The 27,243-nt window shown below is 41.7% G+C and overlaps 1 protein-coding gene across 2 annotated transcripts; it reads left to right on the forward strand.

Annotated features, from left to right (window-relative positions):
• The first annotated feature begins 1,070 nt into the window (after nucleotides 1-1,070).
• Nucleotides 1,071-25,714, forward strand: ticrr (TopBP1-interacting, checkpoint, and replication regulator). Of its 2 annotated transcripts, none has more exons than XM_048257902.1 (23): nucleotides 1,071-2,356; nucleotides 2,452-2,713; nucleotides 2,904-3,124; nucleotides 3,309-3,558; nucleotides 6,285-6,426; nucleotides 8,893-9,029; nucleotides 9,743-9,940; nucleotides 10,335-10,480; nucleotides 10,696-10,796; nucleotides 11,497-11,590; nucleotides 11,704-11,786; nucleotides 11,936-12,157; nucleotides 12,551-12,647; nucleotides 12,754-12,835; nucleotides 12,940-13,080; nucleotides 13,231-13,321; nucleotides 13,400-13,458; nucleotides 13,610-13,747; nucleotides 14,977-15,128; nucleotides 16,432-16,734; nucleotides 17,240-19,262; nucleotides 19,976-20,104; nucleotides 25,301-25,714. In XM_048257902.1, the coding sequence occupies exons 1-23, from the start codon at nucleotides 1,673-1,675 to the stop codon at nucleotides 25,396-25,398; spliced, it is 5,853 nt and encodes a 1,950-aa protein (XP_048113859.1). In that variant the 5' UTR covers nucleotides 1,071-1,672; the 3' UTR covers nucleotides 25,399-25,714. The 2 variants fall into 2 exon arrangements, with proteins under 2 accessions (XP_048113859.1, XP_048113861.1); XM_048257904.1 differs by having other exon boundaries at nucleotides 10,702-10,796.
• The last annotated feature ends 1,529 nt before the right edge of the window (nucleotides 25,715-27,243 follow it).

Here is a 27,243-nt window from a genome sequence, read left to right on the forward strand (position 1 = left end):
TATTTATGACAGCCAAATTGGCAAGTAATGAGACAATTTAATATGGATCTAGAGAGTAAATGATGGGGTTGTCCATCATGTCCTTTCTTAAATTTCCCCTAGGGATCAATAAAGTATCTATCTATCTATATATCTATCTATTGTGAATGTGGATAATGCAGTGTCACTTTTGAATGTTAAACGTTGCAATTGGTGATTAAACTCTTTTGAGAGGTGGATAAACTATTTCTAAAATGTCAGAGGTGGATAAACTGCGTACTTGCATTTAGCCTCCACTACAACACTGGTTACATTATTGGTAAAATGCACAACATTCTGCCATAATTTCTTCAGAACAACGGTAGCAATATGGACCCTTTCAAGAGAGTTCCATTATCAGCATCATAGTTGGCCCCACAAGACTTCCTTTTGAACATTTCATATGTTATCTTAATGTAGAGGAAGTAAATTGGGGCCCAAATAGAATGTTCAAGCATTGTTTTTGTTTTTATTGTTGAAAGGGTCTATGGACCTTTCAAGAGAGTTCCATTATCAGCATCATAGTTGGCCCCACAAGACTTCCGTTTTAACATTCCATATGTTATCTTAATGCAGAGGAAGTAGATTGGGGCCCAAATAGAACGTTCAAGCATTGTTTTTGTTTACCTTGTTGAAAGGGTCTATAGAGAAAATGTTCCAATTGATTTGGGGGTGGTCTATCTATCAGCTGCAGAACTAGGAGTGCTTGCAAGGCCTAACCAGATTGTTCTGATTAATCCTAACAGGAGACATCAAACAATGTAATAGACGGCCTATAGACTATTAAACAATACAGGCTGACGGCCGAGACAAGTGTCATTTTTAGAAAATACCAAAGACTTTATCACTTGTTATGACTAGCCCTTTTAACGATTGCTGTTAGCTTGTTGTTCTTTGGCGTGGTGCATAGACGAAGCAAGCAAAATTGATTTAAATGTTTTAAAACCTTCACGCTTGGCACATGACTCCAGAGTTGTCCAATGAAATGCGCTCCTGTAGACGCGGACGCAGTGATCACTTGATTGATAGTACGTGAAGCCAGTGAGAGCTTTTGCTGTAAAATTGGATCCAATGAGGCGCAAAGGGTAGGGACTTCAGTTTTGAAGCGCGAACAGTTTGAGGGCAGGGGAAAATGGCGAATTTGAACTTAGCGTAACATTTTACTTATTGCGGTTTTATTTCACGAGCTTTCGTTTTACATTTTGTACGTAGTGGTACAGTATTTATGGGAGTTTTGTTTGTTTTACAAGAAGACCATTCACTTTGACTGTTACATGTCAACAAAGGGAAGCAGCAAAGTTGTTTTTTCCAAAACAACGCTTACTAGCTACCTAGCGGGACTAAGTTAGCCAACGTTAATTTCTGACCTGTGTCAGATACGACGATGTGATATTCGCTGTCAGCCAGAAATATTTGCATGCTAACGTAACTTTAGGAAATTTGCTAACTATATCAATATGATAAATATGGTAATGTTGAGCTAGCCCGTTTAACTGGGTAGAAGGGATAGCTTCTAGGGCAACCTTCGGAAAGTTGTTCCGATTACAAAATGCTTCGCTTATTCACTGACGAGATAGGTTGTCTGGCTAACGTTAACTAGTTTAGTTATTAGGAAATCAAATTTGAGTGCTTCTTATTAGGTTGGCGGGCCAATATGGCCTCGCATAATGTGGTTTTTGTCATCGACGTTGATCAGCAAACAGAGTTTACAATAGACAGCAGCAGTGTCATTCCGCATCCATTGAAACAATGGATCCTGAGGATTTTACTGTGTTTTGGAAACAAATATGGCATCGAAAAAGTGCGATGGGGATACAAATTCTTTTATTCTCGGGTTCCTCGGAGTACTAACTTGATTGCAAGAGGCTCTGATCTCAAAGAAATTACAGAAAAGTCGTTTGATGATTTTGAGTCGGAATTCTCATCCAAATTCGATGGAAAGGCAGCGACATTGCCTCGTGCCCACCAGAAACTTCGGACCACCCCTGCTGCTGCGGTCCAGAACGCGACGAAAGAAGCTTTGCTTGATTTTCAGTGGGACAGGCCCGACATCACCTCACCAACTAAGCTCATACTGCGCCCCAAAAGGGCAAGTCATTTTGGAAGAGCAACAGCATCACCAGACGATGAACTGTCAAACCAAGGCAACAATGTGTTGTTTGTACTCACCCGTTGTCCACATTCACAAGCTGACATGGAGGACTTTGTTTTCCCCCGTGGCAATAACAGTAGTGGACTTAAAGACATGTCTGACCATATTCTACCTAAAGGGCTGCAAGACATACTTCTGCAACGTCGAGTTGTATTGCATTGGATTGACACTACAGCATATTGCCAGGTAAGTGATGCGTGTTGTTCATGTTTCCTAGCACAATTCCAAATCTATACGATCAGTCAGTGACGGCTTTGTGACCACTGTTTGTGCGGTTATAGGCAGTACACTGTGAGGATAACCTCGGAAGTGACATAATAAGTGATGCTTTGAGACAAATGGGTGGCAGTGTGGTGCCCATGGATACCTTGCACTCCGTCTGCTACCCAAACCGCCAGGAGGGCCCACCGCAAGGATGCCCACCTGCTGGTGAAGGCAGAGCCGTCTTTCCACTGGACTCCAGCATCAGCTACATCTTCAGCTCTCAGAAGCTGCATTCTCTCTCCTTCCCATTAGTTGGAGGGGTTCTCCGGTGGGGTCAAGGTAAACTAGATTTTTCATCCGTGTGTGTATAAGAATATCTTTCCTTGCGTAATCACTATGGACTCATTTGTATGTATGTGTACATATTTGTTATGTTTGTTCAGATGAACATGTATGTATGTGTACATATTTGATATGTTTGTTCAGATGAAAATGTATGTCTGTGTACATATTTGTTATGTTTGTTTAGATGAAAATGCACGCACTGGCAGTGTGTCCCTGAAGCCGATGTCCAGTAGGCAGTCTTTGCTCTCGGCACCAGTGGTGATCACGCTGAGAGCTTTGTTGCATAACTGGGACTCACACATTGTGGAGCAAGTTGTTACAGAGAGTTGGATGTTACAGGCTACAGATGATCAGCCTGATTTTAGCCACCTTATGAAGGAGATTTTATCTCAAGGGATTCACATGGTAAATAGCCTACATTGTTAAGAGTTAACTTGCATAAGGATTATGTGTACCATCAGCCACAGGTTTTGAATTGTTGATAATTTTCTCAGTTCAAAATGTATTTTAGTCCATATTTCTTTTGAAAGGAATGGGACTTGGAGGTGTTATTTGAAATAATGTGTGTATAATTGCGGACGCTTTTCAGGTGGCAGATGTCAGTTGTGGAGGCCTGACACACTCGGCCGTGCTCTCGCCTCTGTCGACCCACACCGCTATTCTAAGCATCCTGCGGCCTCCGATGGTCCTGGGCAGTGAGTATGTGACCCCTGACCTGCGTGTGACCCCTGACCTGGCCTCCACGGTGTGTGATGAGGAGCTTGCGGACCTGCCGGATGTGGTCAGCAGCGTGCTGAGCGTGGTGTACGACCTCATGAAGGATGAAGACCGTTGTGATGGTGAGGCTAAGGCTAGTTTATATTAGGGATCGACCGATATGGATTTTTTAGTGCCGATACGATTTTTTTTCCATCAGCCTTAGCCGATGACCGATACAGCCTGCCGATTTTCTTGAGCCGATACTGCTTTTATTTTGCTCCCTCAATTTACATCATACAAATGACACATAATTACACAAATGATGATAACAAATGTTATAAGTCTCAATTTAAAAAAGGAACATTATGATGGGTGCACTGAATATGGTTAACTGTGCAAAATGCATCATCATCATCTTACAACACAGCCTTGATGATGCATTGCTTGCTGACATATTATAAGACATAATTCAGGTCATCACAAAATGTCCTTTGTCAACACATTTAAATAATATAAAGAAAACAGTAAGCCTAATAAGGAGCTATTGAAATAAAGTGCTTGATTTGTAATTTGCATGGTTTAAATTTTTCTATGTCTATATTTTTCTAAAAAAAGCTGCCAGATTTGTCAACCACAGAACATAAATCAGCAGAGGAAAATAACGTGGTGTCAGATGTTTCTGTTCTAAACGGCATCAACGTCAAAAGGTATAAAAACATACCTCGCAAAGTTTTAAAATCTCTCCTTCAGGTAGCACAGCACTCTCATCGCTGTGATGCGTGTGTCCCACTGAGTGAGACAGACCAGACGCACACACAAACTTCTGTTTGGTAGCTGACGAACTACCATTGAACTGGATGATTGATAATGATAACGTTAGCAAACGGCTCTAAACAAGTAAGGCATACACGGTATGTCTGGTACATGATAAACGTTAACACAAATTAATATTCAACTACATATAACACGTCTCTCATTATTAAAGCTCTGATATCACTGCGATAGCAACTCGGCCCCGCTCGAAGGGAGAGGGGGAGGGAGACGCACACACCACATGCGCCCAAAACTCAGCTAGGTGGTCGCTGAATAAAACTCCCACAAATATCTCGGAACAACGTCGTCATTACCAAAGTCCTTTTAGGCAAGTCCCTCCACTTGGCGGCCATATAGCAACGCTTCTTGGGCACACATCGGGCATCCATCTCGGCAGAAATGCGCATGCGCAAGGCTTCACGACACCAACCTACTGCAATCTTGCTCCAGCGTCGAGATCACAACACATGATTGGCACGATGTCTTCACAACACACCACATTATTGGCTCAATGTATTCACAACACAGCACATGATTGACTCAATGTATTCACATGTCAACGTTTTCCGCGGAAGAGGTGTGATATGCGTAGACAACTGCCATATTGGCGTTACAAACTAACCCATGCATTTCTATGGAGGATTTTCTGAGTGCTGTGTCTCCTCATTAGAAAGTCTCCGTCATTACTTAATCATATGATTGACCAGTGTTCGTAACAGCTACTGCTAAAGCATGCATACGGATAGCCTACAACTTAGCTATTTGCAGCTCCCTAAATACAATGACAAGCAGTTTTATGGAAGAGGCATTCAGGGAGCGAGACGGAGACACACACCACACGCGTCCAACACTCCAGGTGGTCGCTGAATAAAACTCCCACAAATACCACGGAACAACGTTGGCATTACTTAATCATTTGACCAGTGTTTGTAACAGCTATGCTACCGCATGCATATGGATAGCCTACAACTTAGCTATTTGCAGCTCCCTAAATACAGTGGCAAGCAGTTTTATAAACGAGGCATTAAGCATTAAATAAAGTACCTATCTATCATTTGCGTTTTCCATTTGGACCCACAAACTTGCTTCCACCTTCAAAGTGTATGGCAATATTTCAGCTAAGTCAAACAGTTAAAAGATGCTTTGAAAGATTAAAGTTTACTGTTGTCTTGAAGAGCAGGCTTTCGGCAGTCTGCACGTGAATTGCAGCGTCTCCAGCAACACAGAGCTGCCTGTGGACGCTTGTATGTAAATAATGCGGAAAAAACTATCGGCCGATACACGTAAAAAACGCAAAAATATCGGCTGGCCGATATATCGGTCGATCCCTAGTTTATATGACCTGTACTGCCAACACATTTTATTGATGCATTGTTTTGTTATTGCGATCTTGATTGATGTTTGATGATTGACTTATTACCCTTCTTGGCTCCATTAGTTTCAGTGTTGGATAGATTGCAGTGCATAAGTTCTGGTGTAATTCAGACAATTATGATCCAGATCTATTATGGGTTTAGGTAAACTAAGTTGATGATACTGATCTAATGTACAACCCAAATCAAAAAAAGTTGGGACGTTGTGTAAATGCAAATAATAACAGAATCTGATAATCTACACGTTTCGTCTAGTTGTATTGGATAGTCCCTCTTCTCTTTACCCCAGAGGAGTCCATGATTTTCAAAAGGAATTGCACATTTTGATTGGTCTGACCACAGGACCTTTTTCCACTTAACCTTAGTCCTTTTTACAATGAGCTCAGGTCTAGATAATTTCTGTATCATACAGAAACATGGAATTCAGCATGGAATTGTTCAATTTGTCATTTTCAACATTTGATGTGTTGTTTATGTCCTTTTTGCAGCTAAATATGGATTTACGAGATTTGCAGATTATCACATTCCGTTTTTATTTGCATTTCACACAACGTTCCAACTTTTTCTGATTTGGGGTTGTATAAACAGCCAAAGGGAGCACAGCTGCATGTAAATAGTGAAGTTGTTTAGCTGCTTATTAAGAAATGTCGCATATTCCTGATTGTTGCCTCTTCCTACAGAGAAAGTAAACGGCCAGATCCCTGACTGGGCCAACCAGGAGCTCAGACATAGGTCCAGCTCTGTTTCGACGGGGTTGGTGGAATACTGGTTTCCAGAGTCTGATGAATCGGGGGTCAGTGCAAACCTGATGGAGTCAATGAGGTAACTGTCCTTTCTTATAAACACTCTATGTTAGGGTTGGGCGATATCCCCTTAATTGGCGATGTGTACAACGTTGTGATGAATTATGATATTGTGGGGGGGGCAATTGCCATTAATTGACGATGTGTACATTAAAACATTGCGATGGATGATATTGTGCGTGGGGGGGTGCGTATCTGTACAGAAATAAATGAAACATTTTCTACATAAAATTACATAGCCATAGCCTACAGTTACACAGAATATTATACACACCGTGTATAGGGATGCACGATATATCGGCGGCCGATATATTATTAGCCGATAAGGGAAAAAATGAAAATATTATTATCGGTCCGATAACAGAATTCTGGCCGATAATTTGCGTCGATATTTTATTGTCCTAATATAGGCCTACGTAAGGTCCGTCTGGCTACACTGAGCTAGCCTACTTGAGCTTGGTTGACTACTTTTTCCTCAATATAATGTTAGCGGTGTGAATGTATTTCACTACTCTAACAAAATCTGTGGCGTTCATTTGGAAATCTGTGCATCTCAAAATCCTCGTGAATGATCCGCCATTTAACCTTAACAGAGCGGAGCTCAGCCCTATCTAGAGCCTTCGGGGCTAACGCCTTTCATTTCTGCTGCAGCAGGTTGTGCGCAACAGAGTAGACGGACATAAGATACAGTCTGAGGAGTTGCAGCTTTATTCAGTTTCCCTCACAAACTCTGATTTGGTCGCTATACTGTAGCTTATTCCAGGCTGAGTCGTTTATGAGCGTTTAGTCCTAAATGAAAACGATTCAAACTCTCTAGCCACTCAACTCGCAATTCACTGACGTTAGGTTTACTTAAAGGAGCCACACATACTGTAGGGCTAGGCTACTGTTATGTTGTTTACTGCCGTACTATTGAGGACTATTATGAGTTCTGTCCATTGGTGGTAGGTCAAATTACTGCAATAAAATTATGCTTATTAAATGCTTTCCCCAAATCACTTTTCACAATTTTTTTTCAAGAGTAATATTATCGGTTATCGTATCGGTATCGGCCACAACAAACCAATAAATATCGGTTATTGTTATCGGCCCTAAAATTCCATATCGGTGCATCTCTAACCGTGTATGGCCTAATGAAAGTGGACAGCTAAGAGACATAGGCTACCGAAGTGGTGTTGAAGATCTGCTCCAGTGAAATCAGCATAAAAAAGATGGACAGAAAACCAATCTAAAAACTTGCGTGCACACCAACCAGTGGAATATTCAACATTGCCAGCCTTAGCAAAGAAGCTACTACAGATAGATAGATAGATATTTTATTGATCCCCAAGGGGAAATTCAAGGAAAGTGCTCGAAAGTCGAACCCGGGCCGCCTGGGTGAAAACCAGGAATCCTAACCGCTAGACCATATGGGTACTGCTACCCATATGGTCTAGCGTGTTCACTCATCTAAAATCAAATCAGTACCTCATACGCATCTCGTACCACGTTATTACCGGCCATGCCGACTATGAGCAGGGGCAGCGGAAAGTGAAAGTAATGGGCTGCGATCGCACAGTCCAGGCTACTGGAGGCAGGACGCAGCAAACAACTTTAACAAATAACAAATCCCGACGCAGCGAACAACTTTTACAAATAACAAATCCCGATTTCCACTTTCCTGCTGTCTTGGGCTTTTGCCAAATGCACGAAATACAAGCCTTACAGTGAAAGGTGGTGGCCTTCTGATCCTATAACTAACAAAATAAATGCTTCTTTTAACACGGTGGAGAAGAGTGCATTTGCCGTTTCAGTGCTGCAGCCTCGGAAAAATAGTATATCTATGTACAGCGTGAGACGTAAAAAAAAGGCAATATCCATGTCACAGTCAGGATATCATATTTGAATAAGACAGTAGTTTCACATAGATAGCCTGAGTCCTTTGACCTCTCTGGTTGACCGTCTTTAAAATACCCCGCACATGCATCAGTTCTAGGCTCAATTTAATTTCATGGGAAAAGTTTTTTATGTTTTAGCCAGTGTTTAAGCAGGATCTATAGAATAAGTGTTTATGTTTTAGCCAGTGTTTAAGCAGGGTCTATAGAATTATGCGTGTCTGGCTTGTGGGGGCGTGGCATCACAGTGGTTGCTTCCCATCGTGATGACATTGTCCATCGGCCCAACCCTACTCCTTGTACGCATTGTGCAATTTAAAGATGTAGACTGCTATTTGGTTCCAGTTTTGCGAAAGGTTGTTTATATTTGAGCATACTGTAGCAGGTTTTCAAATGACGCCCTTCAATGCCGTGCTGCTGCAGCTCCATGCTGATTGGCTCAGAGGGTACAGTGCAGCGCTCTTTACAAACGCCGTGGAGCATTTCACTGAATTTGACAAGAACTGTATCGGACAAGAATTGTGGGCTGCACCTTTAATCACGACTGTGTAAATAATATAAAATGCGTTTTTCAGTCTAAATGCTTCAGTTGTGTGTTGATGTGTCCCCAGGCTGCTCCATGCTGCTCCAGACGAGGCAGAGCTCGAGGAGGGAGAAGAGCTGTCAGGGCCTCAGCAAGAGCTGTTCAGCGGCCTGTCTGAACTCTACCAGAGCAGCACTTCAGAAGGCCACCTGAAGGGCAAGAAATGTACGTACTGTACTCCAACGGTCCAGCTGGCATCATCCACGGCCTCTTATGTTTTATGCTGTCTTCAGTGTGACACATTTGTGCTCGTTGAGAATGACCTTGTGGTCAAAAATCTCCAGGCACACTCAGGTGTGAGAAATCACTGGAGGTTTATTCACGATACCGGGAGCAGGTTACTAGCAACAGCACGTTCCAGTAACAGTAGGGCAACTTCCAGTAAGTTCTGTAGGGCAATGCCCCACCTTATACATGTTAGCTACATCGTGGTAATACAAATCACATGAGCACAATGGTCTTTTCCAAAACTCCTCATACATAGTAATACAACAATACATGGACACTTCTTGGATATAGCATGTGATCCACACACCATACGCAAGTCATGTGGCTACTCCAAATATGTAAGATAATTGGTTAATACAATACATCCTTCAGCATTTTCTTGCCATTGTATGCTAATATTGCTAATATTCCTAATATTACTGCCTCAGGCATAATACCCTTAACTTGGGACAAAAGGGGTCGCATGATCTTTATTAGCAAGTCGTGACATGGAGAGAGCAAATGACGGACAAAGCAAAGTTGATGCACAGTATCAAATGTATAGAAAAGCATACACATAATATAAGAAAATGTAATGTTAATCACCTCTATGTAATAAATGTCGATTAGCCCATCTGAAACGTTGAGTCATTGTGCTGTGTGTCCTGTAGGTGGCGCCCAGCGCACGCCGGTGAGGCAGAAGATGAAGACGATGAGCCGCTCGCTGCAGATGCTGAACTTTGCTCGGCTGAACGTGAAGGCCCAGAAGAGCTGCTCAGACCCCGAGCCCCTGGGGGGCGGGAAAGGGCTGGAGAAGACGGGTAAACGGCAGTCAGGGGACCAGGCGAAGGCCAGCTCTGGCGCCATGCGTGAGTGTCTCTACTACATACTCGCTACGGTGACATGCCACACGCCTCACAGAGTAGGGTTTGTATACAGGGGGAAAAAAGATTAAGTGTGTGTGTGTTTAAGTAACGTAAAGTCATGCGAGAATAAAGGCTTTTTATTTAATCCTCATGAGTGCTTTTTATTTAATCCTCATGAGTGCCGCCTCAGACTTTGTTTGGAAATGTTTCATGATATAAATCTGTATGCAGATTCTTGTAACAGGCGAATGATTAGTCAGTCCAATATCAGTAATGTCAGTCTATTATCAACACTTGTACGTTATTCCCTCTGTTGCAAAACTATTATTGAAAAGATTGTAAAATATTATGCCATTTTACAGTCACTGTGATTAACGCAGTCGTTTCTTCATGACAGACTTTAAGAGTGAAGCTGAGCTGCTCTCGCAGCTGAAGTCCCGTTATCATAAGGCAGTAGAGGAGAGGCATTGCCCTCTCAGCTCCGTGGTGCAGAGTCTGCTGGGAATGGTGAAAACATTCTTGAAATCCTCAAATTCTTCCGAGGTAAGAGATTTTGCTGCAAGGTCACGATACAGTCAGGCAAATAATGAGTGGAGCTTTGAAGGAGTTGATAAAGATCAAATCAAACATGGTATGTCATAGTGGATTATTGGAAATGTGTTGTTGATGGCGATGCAGGGTTGGCAGGAAAGCTGAACGATATTGACGGTGATGATTTTGCAACCATTTGTGTCATCGTTTTGTCACTTGCTTGGCAGGAACAGACCTCAACTTTAATTGAGAAGAGCCTCTTAAAATCAAGTCAATCTGTTCGGCAGCTCTATGGAAATGATTCAGATACTGAGGGCAAAGTCAGAGAGTAAGTGCCTTTTATATCCTCACGGCTTCAGCCTGTAATTCTCATAATTGCTCCCTTAGTTCACCCCACATCAAAACACTTTTCATCAGATGAAATTGCGTGCGTATCCAATTTGAGTTCTCAGTGCCTCTGCTCCACAATGTGCCCGATAAAGTAATGTCTCCAGAATGTGCCCGATAAAGTAATGTCTCCAGAATGTGCCCGATAAAGTATTGTCCCACAATGTGCCCGATAAAGTAATGTCTCCGATAAAGTAATGTCCCTGAATTTGCCCGATAACGTAATGTCCCACAATGTGCCCGATAAAGTAATGTCCCACAATGTGCCCGATAACGTAATGTCCCACAATGTGCCCGATAAAGTAATGTCCCACAATGTGCCCGATAAAGTAATGTAACAGAATGTGCCCGATAAAGTAATGTCCCAGAATGTGCCCAATAAAGTAATGTAACAAAAATGTGCCTGATAACGTAATGTAACAGAATGTGCCCGATAAAGTAATGTAACAGCAAAATTGCAATAGTCTCATGTTCCAGTTTTGGGGCCCAAATATAAGGTGCATAATACATAATTGTTTTGTTTGGTTGTATTAAATGTAAAACGTCATAGGTAGGATGAAAACATGATCTTTGTTAGTTTTGACAAGATGGGTTTGTCTAAGCAGAAGATCTAAATGTAGTAAAAATGCACTGTCCTACAGGTGTCAGTTGCAGGCAGCACTTAGGGTGGAGCTCTGCCAACAGATGTCTTCCAATCCAGAAAACAGTGACCGTTTGGAAGAGATGGTGGAAGAGGTATATTGATTGATTTGAAGAAAAATGGTCTGTCTAACAATTATGGGCAAATTCAATTATCTGACCATTATAAGGTTTCATGTGTTTCAACTGTGTTTCTGCTTTTCTCTCAGGTTACTGATATGTTGCGGATTATCTCCTTGACCAGAGATCCTGTCTATCTGGCCAAGTTCATGCAGGATGAGCTGTTGCCACTGTAAGCCCTCTTGTCTTTCCCCATTATCACTGCACATAGCCCTGATGCAGACCCATGGTTGCCTAACTAGTTGCCTAACAAATTTCCCTCACGGGATCAAAAGAGTATATATATACACTTAACTCTGCCTTCTCTGCCCTCATACACAGGTACCTGACAGCCATTCCTCGCATCCTTGCGGATGTATATAACAGCCTTGGTACCCAGCTGCCGGAGGTCTTGGTTGCTGTGCTGCCGTCTGACTTCTTCAGTGACGAGTCTGTGCAGAAGGACAGTGTGTCTCCCGCGCCCTCCTCTGTGTCTGCCACGCAGAATTCGGCTTCCGGAGAACGCCTTGATGAGCTGCGCAATCGCTCCGCACGCAAGAAAAGGTGTGTGTGTGTGTGTTTTGTTTGCACACTCCCTGCGTTTCTGATTCTGTAGATGGTTCACTTTTGAATGTAACAGTATTATTCTTTACTGTTAATAGTTTGAATGGCTACATTTAGTATTGTGTTGACTGTGCTCATGAATCAGTTTCATACTGCAGCATGTACAGTATGTTAACGTCACAGTCTCACAAAATTACTTGCTAATAGATCTCTTTGGTTTTGGGCCCTCTCGCACCTAGTTTGCCAAACGCAAGTCATAACTAAAATCACTAAAAATGTGTTTAGTGATTTTTATTTATGAAAAACAGAGTTAACATGAATACTGCTGAATGCAAGGGGTCTTAGGAACATGAGGAACTTTGAAATATTTTAATTTGTTTTTTCCTCTTCCAGAAGTGGAATGCTTACACGACATCGAAGCCTGACTGAGGCATCTCAGACTCTCCGTCAAATTGAAATGCCCCGAAAATCTACCAGGGTGGTGAAAGAGGTCTATAATGATTCTGAATTTGACATGTAACTGCAACTTATAATGCCTGTCATGTATGTGTGTAAAAGTTGTGTATATATCAACATGTCCCTTGCTCTCTTTACAGACCAAACCAAAACCAAAGTTGAGTATCTCTGTTGAGAAAACAAACCTTGAACAACCACCACCTAAAAAGCAAGAAGTACAAGGTGAAAAAGTTTATTTACTCGTAATTCTTATCGACTCCTTTGGTTATCGTTTCAGTTTTGTTTTTGTTGTTGTAATGTTCAATTTTGGGCTGTGTGTTGCACAGAAGTAACAAAAGTGCGCAGAAACCTCTTCAATCAAGAGACGTTCTCACCAACCAAAAAGTCCAAAATGCCCCGAAGTCATTCTGTGTCAGCTGTGGAGGGACTGAGGAAACGAAAACGCTCACAGTTGACTGAAAACAGCGGTAAATTTCACATATGAATGAAAACAAAATGTGTGTCCATGATGACATACTGTAATCTACCTAATTTTGTGAAATATGAACAAACTTATTACTTGTCCATGAGAACATGAACTACAGTACATCATTTTGTAATTTTTTGTGTACTTTTAGATCATCATTCTCTCTTAACAAAGAAAGTGACCGAGACGCCTTTACACAAGCAGGTTTCCAATAGATTACTACAAAGACAGATGACTGGCAGGTAAGTCATGCTTTATTTGATTTATTCGTGTTTGGAAGTCTGATGTGGCTGTTTTACAGAAGTGATTTGTTTGTGCAGGAGGTCAGGAGAGAGTGACGTGAGCATCGTGGAAGAGTCACCAGTTAAACCACCAGCAGGTAACACACACCTTCCAAGATGCTAATGGATGAACCAATTTCAACCATTGCAATGACATTGTATTTAAAAACAGAAAAAGGTTGTGTGCTGTTCAGCTGTTGCTTTATATCTATTTCTGAGTATTTTATTTTCCCCCATTTTCATTGCCAGACGTAAGGAGAAGTCCCAGGATTAAGAGCCTAACCCGGAGGCATTCCAGTGTGTTCTATTCTAACTCTCAACCACGTTCCAGAAACTTGGACCGAGTTCTCTCCTCGTCCCAACTCTGCAGTAGTGAAGGCCGCATAGGTGAGCAGAGATGACTGTACATCAAAGGTGTTAGAATGCGCTACAAAATTCTGTGGAAAAACCCAAACGGTGCAGGCTACATGGGTGACATACACTGACTGGCCACTTTATAAGGTACACCGTACTAGTACCCTTCTTCACCTTCAGAACTGGCCACTTTATAAGGTACACCGTACTAGTACCCTTCTTCACCTTCAGAACTCCCTTAAACTCAAGAGGCTGGAAACATTCCTCAGATTCTGGTTCATATCGACTTGATGGCACCATGCTGTTGCAGATGTGTCGGCTGTGCATCCATGATTACTGTGCATCCATGTCTCATGTTACATCACATCCTGTTACACCACATCCCAGTGCATCCATGATGCAGGTCTCCTGTTACACCACATCCCAAAGGTGCTCTATTAGCACTTTTCCACTGACAGGAAACAATTCTGTTCTCATTTGCGAACCAACGTTGGACCGTTCGGAGCATTCGACCAAACAAAAACCGGTTCAGAATGTAGTATTTTGGCTTTCAGGCTGGTTGAACCAAAAAATAGTTATTCCTGCGAACCAGCATGTCACACTACCATTCAGAGAGAAGGATAAAAGCATGATTTTTTTTGTTTTTTTTTTTTTTATTATTCCGTATCAACTGTTGCCATGAGTAAACAAAACTAGTCAACTAACATTACTCTGGAGGCGTTATAGCATTATAGCTAATAAAGTCGTCTTTTTAGCATTTTTACGGGACCACTGTCATATCTCCTGTTAATGCATATCATTAACTCTTTATGCATGCAACACTCTCTGTAGATGACACATCCTTGGTTCCTTTCATAACTGGTGGAAATGCAGGCTTGTTTACTAGATACCATAGCACCGAGATTCAAAAAAACAGAACCGAACGGCTAAAAGAATGTGTTGTGATTGGCTGGATATCTGTATTAATGAGCAGTTGAACATGTGTACCTAAAAAAGTGCTCAGTTAGTGTATCAGTTGGCGCTCAATTAGTTGGTGAAAGGCCTCTTTTTCCAATGATTAGTCAACCCACTCTGTTATTACATGACTAGCCATAATTTAACTGAAATTGTTTTAATCCATTTAGTTTAGTAGGAGAAATTTTGACCATACAATACACATACAGATATAATTTTTTCTCAGTGGTCAGAAAAAAGGAGAAACTTTGCATTGGTTTTATTTTCCTTCAAGCTGAACAGGAATATGTTTTTTTTCTTGCTACTAGGAAGTATTAGTGTTGGTGCAGTGAAATCTCCTGTGCGACTCCTCTTTGGTGCCGCCAAGTCCCCTGAAAGACCCGCTACGTCCTCGGAATCCACTGGTGTTAGAAGCAGCCGGAGATTCCTAATTGGGTCGACTGAGTCTGATGTCTTTGAGGTAAAATCCACAATTGTCATTTTAGAAACATAAACACTATACTACAAATCTTCCATATATGGTATGTGTCCCTTCAATCATCACTCCACAAAGGTTGAGTATGGGAGGTTGGTTATGGGACTCTGTACTTTTAATGGTACTGACCGAATGATGTCATTACTATGGAATACTGATTCACATTAAATCAACTGGTGCCAACTTAATGGTACTTACTGGTACCAGAGGAGAATGCATCTGGGAGAGACCAGTACACACCCACTGCAGATGTAATATATTTTTGGCCATTACATCCTGCCGTAGTTTTTGTTTGTTTGTTGTTGTCGAAAGGTGCAATTGCTTTGTCAGATTACGTTTGGCTAGTTGAGTTTTTTAGAACTGAACTCCTCCAACCAGAGATTTTAAACTTAGAGTTTAAAACACTAGATGAATATGATTGCTGTGTCAAAAGACTTTCAGCTTTTTCAGGTTCAGCTGATACGGAGCTAAACTGTCTGGAAACAGGAACTACGATATCCTGACCATAATAATACATGAATGCCAGTAAGATCATGTCAAATATATGCTTTTAAAGGCCCTGGACAGACTAATTGTGCAATCAATAATTACATTCAAATTACACCCGCCAACAAATGATTGATTGAATGAATAAATGTATAACTGTTATTGTTAATGTTGTGTGTGTTATTGTTAATGTTGTGTGTGTTATTGTTAATGTTGTGTGGTGCTGGTTGATTTATTTTGCCACAATAATCCAACTGATTTTGGGATCCAGGGTTAATGTGTGTGACTTACTTTAGGTGTCACAATCAACTTCGCATTCGCTCATACTGGCCTATGCAGTGGCGCTATTTGCATCCTGCGTTTTATTGAGAAGATACGACCTACGAACACAATAAGAAAGGTTTCTTTAATTGGCATAAAACACTGTCCTGCTGTTTATACACAATGCGACTAATACATATGAAATTACTGTAAATGACTTTTTTTCCATCACTTAATTGTGACCCTGCATTTGAGTAACACATAGTGGAAATAAGATATAGCACAGCATTCTGTTAAGCAGCAAATTTGGATATGTGCAGGAAGTAGACCTATTTCAAAATATAACATTTTATTGGACTAAATTCGGTAGGTCCACCAATTTCTTTAGTCACCAGCAGAAAAGTACAGAAAAAAGTATCATTGGGTACTGATATCGGTTGAAAAGGTACCTAACCCTACACTCCACTGATTCAGAGATCAAATGCAGAGCAATATAATAAAATGTTCTCAACTAATCAAATGTTCTTTGTTACTTCTCCAGAGTCCCAATAAGACGCCAAGAAAATCTCCATATAGAATACCAACCAAATCTCCTCATAAGCTGCCTGCATCAGTCATGGGAAGTGGAACGCCAAGAAAATCTCCATATAAAACACCAACCAAATCTCCTCATAAGCTGCCTCCGTCAGTCATGGGAAGTGGAACGCCAAGAACCCTACGCTCATCCACCATGGCCTTGGGCTCTGTAGGCTCTCGGAGACTGGGCACACAAGGAGCGAACAGACGGACCATGCGGGGGAGCCCTTGCAGATCCCCGGCTCAGCGGGAGCCGCTTTTGCAAACTCCCCGAGCCCACTGAAAGGACTTGTTCGACCCCAGGAAAAGGGATTCTTAGAACCCCAGTGAAAAAGACAGCCCACTGAAAGGAATTCTTAGAACTCCAGTGAAAAAAGACAGTCCGCTGAAAGGACTTGTTCGGACCCCAGGAAAAGGGATTCTTAGAACCCCAGTGAAAAAAGACAGCCCACTGAAAGGACTTGTTCGGACCCCAGGAAAAGGGATTCTTAGAACCCCAGTGAAAAAGACAGCCCACTGAAAGGACTTGTTCGGACCCCAGGAAAAGGGATTCTTAGAACCCCAGTGAAAAAGACAGCCCACTGAAAGGACTTGTTCGACCCCAGGAAAAGGGATTCTTAGAACCCCAGTGAAAAAGACAGCCCACTGAAAGGAATTCTTAGAACTCCAGTGAAAAAAGACAGTCCGCTGAAAGGACTTGTTCGGACCCCAGGAAAAGGGATTCTTAGAACCCCAGTGAAAAAGACAGCCCACTGAAAGGACTTGTTCGGACCCCGAAGAAGAGCCCACTGAAAGGAATTCTTAGAACTCCAGTGAAAAAAGACAGTCCGCTGAAAGGACTTGTTCGGACCCCAGGAAAAGGGATTCTTAGAACCCCAGTGAAAAAAGACAGCCCACTGAAAGGACTTGTTCGGACCCCAGGAAAAGGGATTCTTAAAACCCCAGTGAAAACCCTGCTTGACTGTATCTCCCCTGGTGGTGCCCAGATGTTTCAGAGCCCCAGCATCAGAACACCAAAAAAGAGTGTCACTTGGTCTCCCTCGCCTAGGAAACTGCAGGCAGAGGCAGTCCAGTCACCTTTCAAAGTTCCAGAATCTCCATGCTATCCCACTCGAATATCACCAAGGTTACTGACACCAGTTAAGTTTTGTAGCCCATCAAAGAGTGTAAGACATGGATCAAATGTTTTCAAGACACCAGAAAAATCACCTCAGCGAATCAATCAAACTTCCCCAGTAATACCACTGCAAAATTCACCTAGACGTGCTCTTAGGAACCTGCGCACTCCTGTAAAAGATGTCCAAGCAGTAGAAGAACTGACTACCTCTGGAGTCCAAAATTCTGCAAAGTCTCCGTCTACACCAAAGACCCCAACCTTGATTTCAGGGCCAACCCACTGCATGCTGACACGCTCCTCAAGGACGCCACTGAAGGACTCTCCTCATCAGTCTCCTAACCACACACTGGCGACGCCAGACAAAACAAATGTAACCTCAGAGAAATCGGATACCATACTGCAAAGAACTCCTGAGAACATTTCGTGTAATAGTGACAATGTTACCCAGGGGAGGCAATACAATCTCCGAAGATCACCCCATGAACGTTTACCTTTACAAAACAATGAAGGAAGCCCCAAAACCTTGAAAAAAGGCCTAAAATCTCGGTATGATCCTGGCCAGTCAGCTGAAAGAGGAGTACAGGATGGCTCTTCCTCAGACTCACAGCACTTAGACTCATCTCAGTTCAGTGCAGTCACAACTGAGGATGAGAGCATGGACATTGCTGAGGCCTCTATAGTGAAAACGCAGCTCACGGGTGGGCTTAAAATGAACATTTCCTTTTCCAGGAAGTCGTCCAAGTCCTCAGATGTCTTTGAGTTTGCAGGCTCACAGAAGACTGAGTCTGGTGCCACCACGCCCTCACAAAAATATGGTTTCCGTCAAACTCCAGACCGCCGACAGAGAGAGGCGGCAGCCCGTCTTGGTTACTCTACATCACCTCCCAAGTTCTCAACCCCACGAGCCTCAAAAGCTCAGCAGAAGACCGCCAACACTTCTAACACCCTCACTTATCAAGTAGAGCTGGAGATGCAGACTTCTGGCCTTCCCAAGCTCAGATTTAAGCGCACAGACTCTTTTGGTGGTGGAGATGCCTTTGGCGATGGTATGGCTAAAGTGGCCTCTCCCAATGTTAGGTTTTCCAAAACGACTCGAGTTGAAAGTCCTTTGACGCACTGCGGTAAACACCGTGATCCCAGCTGCCGCTCACCCTCACTGTGCCCCCGTGGCACCCCCGCCAAAGGCACGCCGGGGAAGGCGAGCATACAGACGTACATATGTCAGTCCTACACACCCACACACACCCCAGGTGGCACACCGTCCCCAACGCCCGCAGCTGAGCCGATTCCCTGGACCCCATCCCCACAGAGTCGGGGGCGGTGTACCCCGGACAGCCTGAACAGTTGGCCCCGCAAGAAAAGAGTTGGAGTTGTGAGCAACAAGGACCAAGGCATATGGGGGCAACCTTTACTGGAGGAGATGGAGGAACTTGAGGACCCAGACTTGGACGGAGTGTTCAGGTTGCAGGAGGTGGAGGAGTGCAAGGACCTTGGCTTTACGTCCAGGCTTAGGAAGACTAGCGTGGAACCATCTCCTGCTAAAGGGCTGGCTAATGTCCCACTTGACCAAGCTGAAGATATGGACTGGACAGAGGCTTTGGTCCCACAGTTTGATGCCAAAGATGCTCTAAGATGTGATGATATTCCATGGCTGTCTGGAAAAGACTCTATAAGTGCAGGTGAGATTCTTAAACATTTAAAGGTATGCTATGAAGTTTCAGGTATTTTTGGCGATTGTAGAGCTACCCCCAAGAGTTGCGATATATTTATATTTTACTCTGCTGTTGTAAATAGCCTACTTCTTGTGGCTTGTTCCCCCTGTACACAATGAAAATGCTTTTGTTGTGGAGGCAAAGGATTAACAACACACAAAAACTATCTCCAAAGAGCTATATATTCTGACAAGGTAATGTTTCATGATTCTCGCGAGATGTCTTCGGTCGACTATTGTTGAAGTCGCATGGCTGGTTCCCTTGTTAGCAACTCGCTACGGCTATGCTGTATGGCTATGCTAGGTGAACGATTCCCCTAATGCAAGTCCATCAAATTGGCTTCGTAAAGGTTATATTAAGGTGAAAGTCTTGTATAGTGCACCTTTAAACTAATGGGATGTAGCATAGTGCAACTTTAAACTAATGGGATGTAGTTTGCAATGGAAGAGTCAGTGGCTATCTGTAGCCATAATCATTGCAATTATATTTAATGGTTACTAACTAAATTAATGGACACAGTGGATGCACATTGTACATTGTAGCTATGAGTACATTGTACTTTTGTCTTGCTAAAGCAATTGCAAAATTGATTTAAGTAGAAGTGAGCAAGCACATTTAGCAATAAAATAAGTTAGTTAGGTTGTGATCTTGTTAACCATCTTTATTGTTTCCCTCTTCAGTAGTGACTCCTCCCAGCTCCAAAGTAAAGAAGACCGTGTCTGCCAGTGGAATACTGGCTCTCACACAGTCCCCACTGTTATTCAAAGGCAAAACCTCGTCGACAGCCAAAAGAACTGCTGAAATGGAAGGTGAGTAAATGCTGTGTTACTAGTATAAAGAGCACATGCTGATGGTGTACATGGAAAATGTAAAAAATGTAACTATTTAACAATGTGTGCAACAAGCTGCACTGTCGGTTAATAATAGTCTAGATAAGAGCAGTCATAAGATAAGTAAGGGATAATATATAGAACGCCGGTCATTATTGGGAAAATAAGTCCCGACAGGGCGAACCTGACGCGCAGCGGAATGCTGCCAAAACGAAATATTAAACTCCTAACGATTAGTGCTGTCAGTTAAACGCGTTATTAACGGCGTTAACGTAAACCTATTTTAACGGTGTCAATTTTTTTATCGCGAGATTAACGTTCTTTTTTGTATAACAAACTTTGTAGTTTTTTCACATGCTGTTGCAACAACTAGTAACGTTAGAACAACTACAACACCACATCGGATCTAGCTAGACCGGAAACTAAACAATACGCACTGACGAATGGAATGGAACGTTGTATGTGCTGCATGTACACGCCCCCTTTTAGGGGAAGCCTGTGCTGCATCAAAGTAGGGAGCGAAAAGGGCTTATAGTAAACTTAATAAATCTTGAAACAAACGTGAATAAAAGGCACAAAATAAGGTTGGTGTAAGAGTTATCTGTGTGTTTACAGTATGGGATTAATGTGACCATGTTCCTATGTTTTGCTCTTTCCAGTTTACTAACAGGAGTGTCACGAATGTATCGATAGGCAGGGACAGTCAAACTGCCTGTGGCTGACTATAATTAAGTTCAGCAAGCTTAACTTTACATGTCATTACATCAACTAAACATAAGTCACACATTCATTCTATCACTTGTAATATGAACGTAGCCTATTTCCTACAACTAGGTGAGATAATTGGCTATGTTATACTGAAGTTCCCCAGTTAGCTAGCTAGCAAGCTAACTGTTTTGCATGAGATATTATGTTATTAAGTGTAGCTATATTAAGTGTAGCTACATGCTAAATTTGTACAATACATGGGGTATTGCAAACGAATTAGGTTGGTAATGTACATAGTTTCGACATGAGTAAGTTACATAAACATAATTCTTCATAACTGCCGTGTTAGAAAAATGAATGAATGTCCTGTGAATTAATAGCTAGTCTTTCCCATAAGAATCAATGATATGTTAACCTGTTTTCCGCTAAAATGGGGCGTGATTCAGATTAAATGTATCTTTATGATGATGCACCGTTAGTAGGCTACGTAAAGGCATGCTGCACACACTTGGTTGGGTTTACAAGCCAAAGAGTTGTAGCCTAGGTTGACGCATTAGTTGTGTGCCGCCAAAGATTTTTTCACCGTCACTTGTTCTGTTATCAATATTCCTCTTTGGCTGCTAGCTGCTACTATTTGCGATGCACTCTGCTTTCAACATTCATTTACATTAGATTCCATTCTTTTCAATACAACTCCGCACACCAGCATCGCACTTTGCCGCCGTGTAAATCACGATTCAGTTATATTTGGTCGATGCTGCTCCATAAAATCCATTGTTCATCCAGTGTTTGCCTGTTAAAAACTTCGGCCGTTGGTGTGGCAAGTGACAGTGCACCATAGACTGTAGGCCTATAAAATGGCAATGCACTCATGTTGAAAAGTTCCTTATTTTCAACTAAACTCAAAGATAATGAATATATTATGAATATAATATTTTCTGTTTGTTATGCCCTTTATAATGTGTGTAGGCCTACATTTTGTGCATGCACTTCTGCGGTAGCATTTATTTCAGTTTATATCAGCTATATTTCTGAAGAATATATTGTGTTGCCTCAGGTCTGCTGCCCATCTTTTGAAATTTGATTTGAAATAATCAAATAGACCTACGTCTTAAAGTTCAGTTAATAAAGTAACTTGCTTTGCTTTCATTTGAATCCCAATCAAGATACACAATAATTGCTTTATTGTTAATATGGACTCCTGGAAAGTTCAGAAATGCAAAATAATAGAATTTTAATCATATGATAAAATAATCAATCGTTACATTGCACCTTTTTTTTTTTTTTTTTTTTTTTTTAAAGCTTCCTCACTTTGTGTTTTCGCTCAGTCTGCTGCCAACGTCAAAGTCACTGAGCTGAAGTGGGTGGGTCACCTTATCTGTCTGACTGTTTGTATATGATACAGTGCACGGCCCTTCAAACAATACACAGGTCTGATCTTAAATTTACCCCACCCCCATGCATAAAATCATTGCTGCCCCAGGCAGAGGTGATCCATTGACTGCTGTGATTATCTGTCCAGAGACTGGTGTCAGAGTAGGGCCATGGCTGGATGTCACGTACCCACAGGATTTTACACACCTTGGGCCTTTGACCAAGAAGGCGTGACCACGTGCCGACTCCTGATTAAAAAATTAAAAATCACATCCATCTGTGGCATTATGAATCCTATTTCTAAAAAATTTAATCGTTTGACAGCACTACTAACGATATGACTTTAGCCTACATGGCCTAGCCTATTTGTTACCGTTCATAGTGGCATTTGCTGAAACAAATAGTTCGCAAACAACACGCTGAACTTGAATCAAACATTCTTTAGAACACAGCAACAGTGATCAACCGTCTGCTTTCACTTTTGAATGAAGTTCCAGTCCTTGCGTAGGGATATGAAATACCTGAATTAGAAGCACAAACTCCGTTGCCATTGACAGCGGTCATTATTTTTTTCAGAGGTCCTTTCCCAAGAAATAATGAACGCTAGAACTTTGGGAAATCCCATTCAAGTCAGTGGAGCGTTCTACTTGCCTTGTTACATTACATTACATTTAGCAGACACTTCTTGACCAAAGTGACTTACATATGTCAGCTATATTACAAGGGATCACATTAACCCCAGGTTGCTCCGGGGACAAGTGCCTTGCTCAAGGGCACAACGGTGGAAGCCGGGAATTGAACCGACAACTTTCAGGCTACTGCACGCTAGCCCAGCTCCTTAACCACTACACTACCACCGCTATTTATTGCTAAATGTGCTTGCTCACTTCTACTTAAATCAATTTTGCAATTGCTTTAGCGAGACAAAAATACAATGTACTCATAGCTACAATGTACAATGTGCATCCCCTGTGTCCATTAATTTAGTTAGTAACCAATAAATATAATTGCAATGATTATGGCTACAGATAGCCACTGACTCTTCCATGTGAAGAGCCGTGTAATAAAGATAAGATAAAATATACTTTAATGTCCCCCAGGGGGGAAATTTGTCTTGGGCTGCAGTCACTGTGTCACACACACTTACAACATACAGAGTATAAAAAAATATACACAGAGTATAGACAATACAAACATGCCACACTGCATCATCCACAACAGACACAATAAAAAAAAACACACAAAAAGTGGAGGTAAAATTGTACAAGTAGGTAACAGTCATTTGTTGCTGTTTAGCATCTTGAAACTTGGATTTAAACTGAACTGATAGATTACCATACCAGGTCTGCATGCTATAACGTATCACACTCTCTAAAATCATTTGGAAAAACAGAAAAAGGAGTTTGCTATTGACACCATACAGTCTTAGCCTTCTTAAAAAGTACATCCATTTGGGGAAGCCGTGGCCTACTGCTTAGCGCTTCAGACTTGTAACCGGAGGGTTGCCGGTTCGAACCCTGACCACGGCTGAAGTGCCCTTGAGCAAGGCACCTAACCCCTCACTGCTCCCCAAGCGCCGCTGTTGTTGCAGGCAGCTCACTGTGCCAGGATTAGTGTGTGCTTCACCTCACTGTGTGTTCACTGTGTGCTGAGTGTGATTCACTAATTCATGGATTGGGATAAATGCAGAGACCAAATTTCCCTCACGGGATCAAAAGAGTGTATATATACTCATGCTCATACTCATACACTTTGCTGCAACCTGGTCCAGTCATATGACTGCAGACCCCCTGTGACTGGTCTGAAAGGAACTTTGATATTTGATGTTGTTTTTAATATAAAGAGACAAAAGGAGACTTTTTGATCTTGATATGAAATGAATAACACTTGGTTAAGATTTTATTAGATAAGCAGTTTTTGCAGTGTAGCAGTACATTTGAAGTTATGTGAGTGGAGACACATAGATGGATGAACCACTAGAGGGTGCAATTGGGGGGAAAGTTTGTCTGGTTTGGTATAAGTGTTCTTGGTTCAATTTGATTTCAAAGATGTAGGGTCAAAGCTCAAGGTCACTGTAACCATGAAAGTCCTATTCTTGCGAACATGATGCCTCAAGAATGCCTTGAGGCATGTCCTTCATATTTTTTTTATTAGGGTCCATGTACAATTTTAAACATAAATGTTGCCATTTGATGCATAGTACCAAAGGTTAGCCACAGGCTAATTTACATCTGCAGTTCCCTGGCAGGGCACAATAAAAAAAAAAACATACAAACATCAAGAATTTTTATAGCTTGCTCTATAATCTTTATATTACATGCCTCAGAATGCGCAGAAACATACCACCGCAACATGGCAATTCTAGTTTTTGCTCTAATCCCTGCATCACCTAGCCTGGAAAATCCAGACCCTGATAATCTAGAAAGATTAAGGGTCTGGCAAAGAACAATGTAATGGCCCAACTCGAGGGGCGGCAACAAGCATGCATTTAAACATCTCACTGCACACAATTGGATAACACTAGACCATGTTTACTCTGAATTATTTCGGACTTCGACGCAATCGGATAACACTACGACCAATGTGTTCTGTCCTCCAGCGTTGCAGCGCTGTCTTCATCAGTTTAGCTGGTTTCCCGGAATGTTGGGGTGAAAGTAACATGCATCATTGCTCTTTGCCAGAGTGTCTCGCAGAGACAATTCCATTGTGTTCTCGCGAGAACTCTGGATTTCCAGGGTATGCATCACTCCTGTCTTAGCCAAAGTTATCATGCTAGCAAGCCTTTTAACTTTGATTGGCCAAAACTCCTTACTGCTGGTTTAAGTAGGTCATAGCAAATCATATTGTCTAAATATATATCTTACAGGAAATGGGAACTTTTAACACAAATAATGCTATAATGCTACAGCAATAAAAATAAAACTAGTTTTCAAACTGAAATACCTCCAACAAAGTTTACGGTCATGACTTTCTTCATGTTTTCACTGCAGTAGGTGATTTCAGTATTTGTCTTTTATTCCAGGATTTTCAGCAAAAAAGAGTTTGGCTATTTCAGAATTTGTATTTATCCTTAATCACTTGTGTGTTCTCCAGATGAATCCCGCAAGAATGTTCTTTTTGAAGTGGACCAATCCCCTTTGAATCAGCCACGTCGCCGAAGAGCCTACAGCAGGAAAAGATTGCTTGACTAATTTTTTGCTTCTTCAGCCTTAGCTGTCAGGTGTGTGACTGAATGGTTTGCAATGGCCTTTGTATTTCATGTAGTTGATGCTTTGAATATTTTCTCAAAAGGAAATTGTATTTATGTGCATTTTTACTTGTTTTATTGTTAAAGACCTCATCAAGTCTGTCTTTATAGATCAAGGTTGAATGACTCTTAATTTATTTTTCTTCTGTTTCAATATGGACTTTAAACTTGTATGTTCTTTTAAATGAAAAAGGTTTGTACATATGTTATATAATGTGTAAATTTAACAGAATATTTTAATAAAGACATCTTGAACCCCTGTTTTGTTGTAATGTTACTCTGTTACTTTTTTGTACAAATGAACAAAATATAAAGCAAATGAGGAACTGTTAGCAGGGCTTCCTAAATCCAATCTTACTTCCTTGACTTTGTTAATCAGTTTTAAATTCGTCATGCAGGTATTGTTTGAGAGGGTGTGGTGATTGAAGTGAACCTCTTTGGTTCTCAGTCTCTTATCTGAAAGGCTTACAAACTGCAACTTCTACTGTTTATTTGGCATAATGTCCTCCAGTTGACAAAATCGCAAGGGAGTGAATGATTGAATCACATGTTTTGGCCCTTAATTGCTGTTTTATTTTGAATTGCATCTCTCACTTCGGATAGCAACCTTGTGAGGTTGCGAAATAGGATTCATAATGCCACAGATGGATGTGATTTTTATTTTTTTATCAGGAGTCGGCACGTGGTCACACCTTCTTGGTCAAAGGCCCAAGGTGTGTAAAATCCTGTGGGTACGTGACATCCAGCCATGGCCCTACTCTGACACCAGTCTCTGGACAGATAATCACAGCAGTCAATGTATCACCTCTGCCTGGGGCAGCAATGATTTTATGCGAAGGGGTGGGGGTGGGGTAAATTTAAGATCAGACCTGTGTATTGTTTGAAGGGCCGTGCACTGTATCATATACAAACAGTCAGACAGATAAGGTGACCCACCCACTTCAGCTCAGTGACTTTGACGTTGGCAGCAGACTGAGCGAAAACACAAAGTTTTAAAAAAAAAAAAAAAGGTGCAATGTAACTTTTAAGTTTTATAATTAAGAGTGTAGAGATGAGCTGTTTATGAGCAATGTGCTGCTTGATTAACTCAGTGACAATGTACTCCCCACAAAAGACCTAAAATAGTGACTGAATGTGTAGGCCTAATCTTTCATTGATTGAACCTTTCTAATGGAAATTAGTTAACCCAGCGTTACCCTTTATACCTGTTTTGGGACGTGGTTCTGGTATCAGCAAGTTGAGGACATCATGGAACAACTATGATGTAGTATCGTGTGGGGTGGATGGACTAGAGGAGTTGGTGCTAGAGCACTAGGCTACTAGTGAAAAAGCCTGTCACGCATGGCTCAGTCACACCTGTTCGCTGTCTGTCAGACGGTGGTCATATACCAGCGGTGTTGTGGTTTACGTTTTTGCCGCTATCAATGCAGAAGTTTGACTATTACTACGAAGGCAATGCCTTACAGATGGATATCCTCGTGTACAGCAGAGGTAACGAACCATGTTCTAGGATCAGCGAATGTTCATTCTGGAGGCGTGGTCCCGTTATACGGCAATTAGCTGCGGAAGGCTTTCCTTACAGTAGATCTATTGTGTTCTACTAATGACTTCAAGAAACTGAATAGCCCAAGGAACTTTACAACACAGGGGGGGGCAGCTATGGGAAGCCTCTATTACAAAAACTATATTTAAGTTGCATTTGTACGTATCAGGTTTAAATAAATGCGTTACTAATTTGTAATTGTTAGTTTGGCCTGTGAACCTTCTAGTTGGTACAATAGAAGTTGCT

This window comes from Alosa alosa, chromosome 11 (assembly GCF_017589495.1).
Source record: "Alosa alosa isolate M-15738 ecotype Scorff River chromosome 11, AALO_Geno_1.1, whole genome shotgun sequence".
In the NCBI taxonomy this organism is placed as follows: domain Eukaryota; kingdom Metazoa; phylum Chordata; class Actinopteri; order Clupeiformes; family Clupeidae; genus Alosa; species Alosa alosa.

Bases quoted from the DNA above. Each gene is read 5' to 3' on its own strand.
- ticrr (XM_048257902.1), top strand. From the start codon at position 1,673: ATGGCCTCGCATAATGTGGTTTTTGTCATCGACGTTGATCAGCAAACA. The intron at 2,357-2,451 runs GTAAGTGATGCG...GTGCGGTTATAG, and splicing joins ACACTACAGCATATTGCCAG to GCAGTACACTGTGAGGATAA. The intron at 2,714-2,903 runs GTAAACTAGATT...ATGTTTGTTTAG, and splicing joins GGTTCTCCGGTGGGGTCAAG to ATGAAAATGCACGCACTGGC.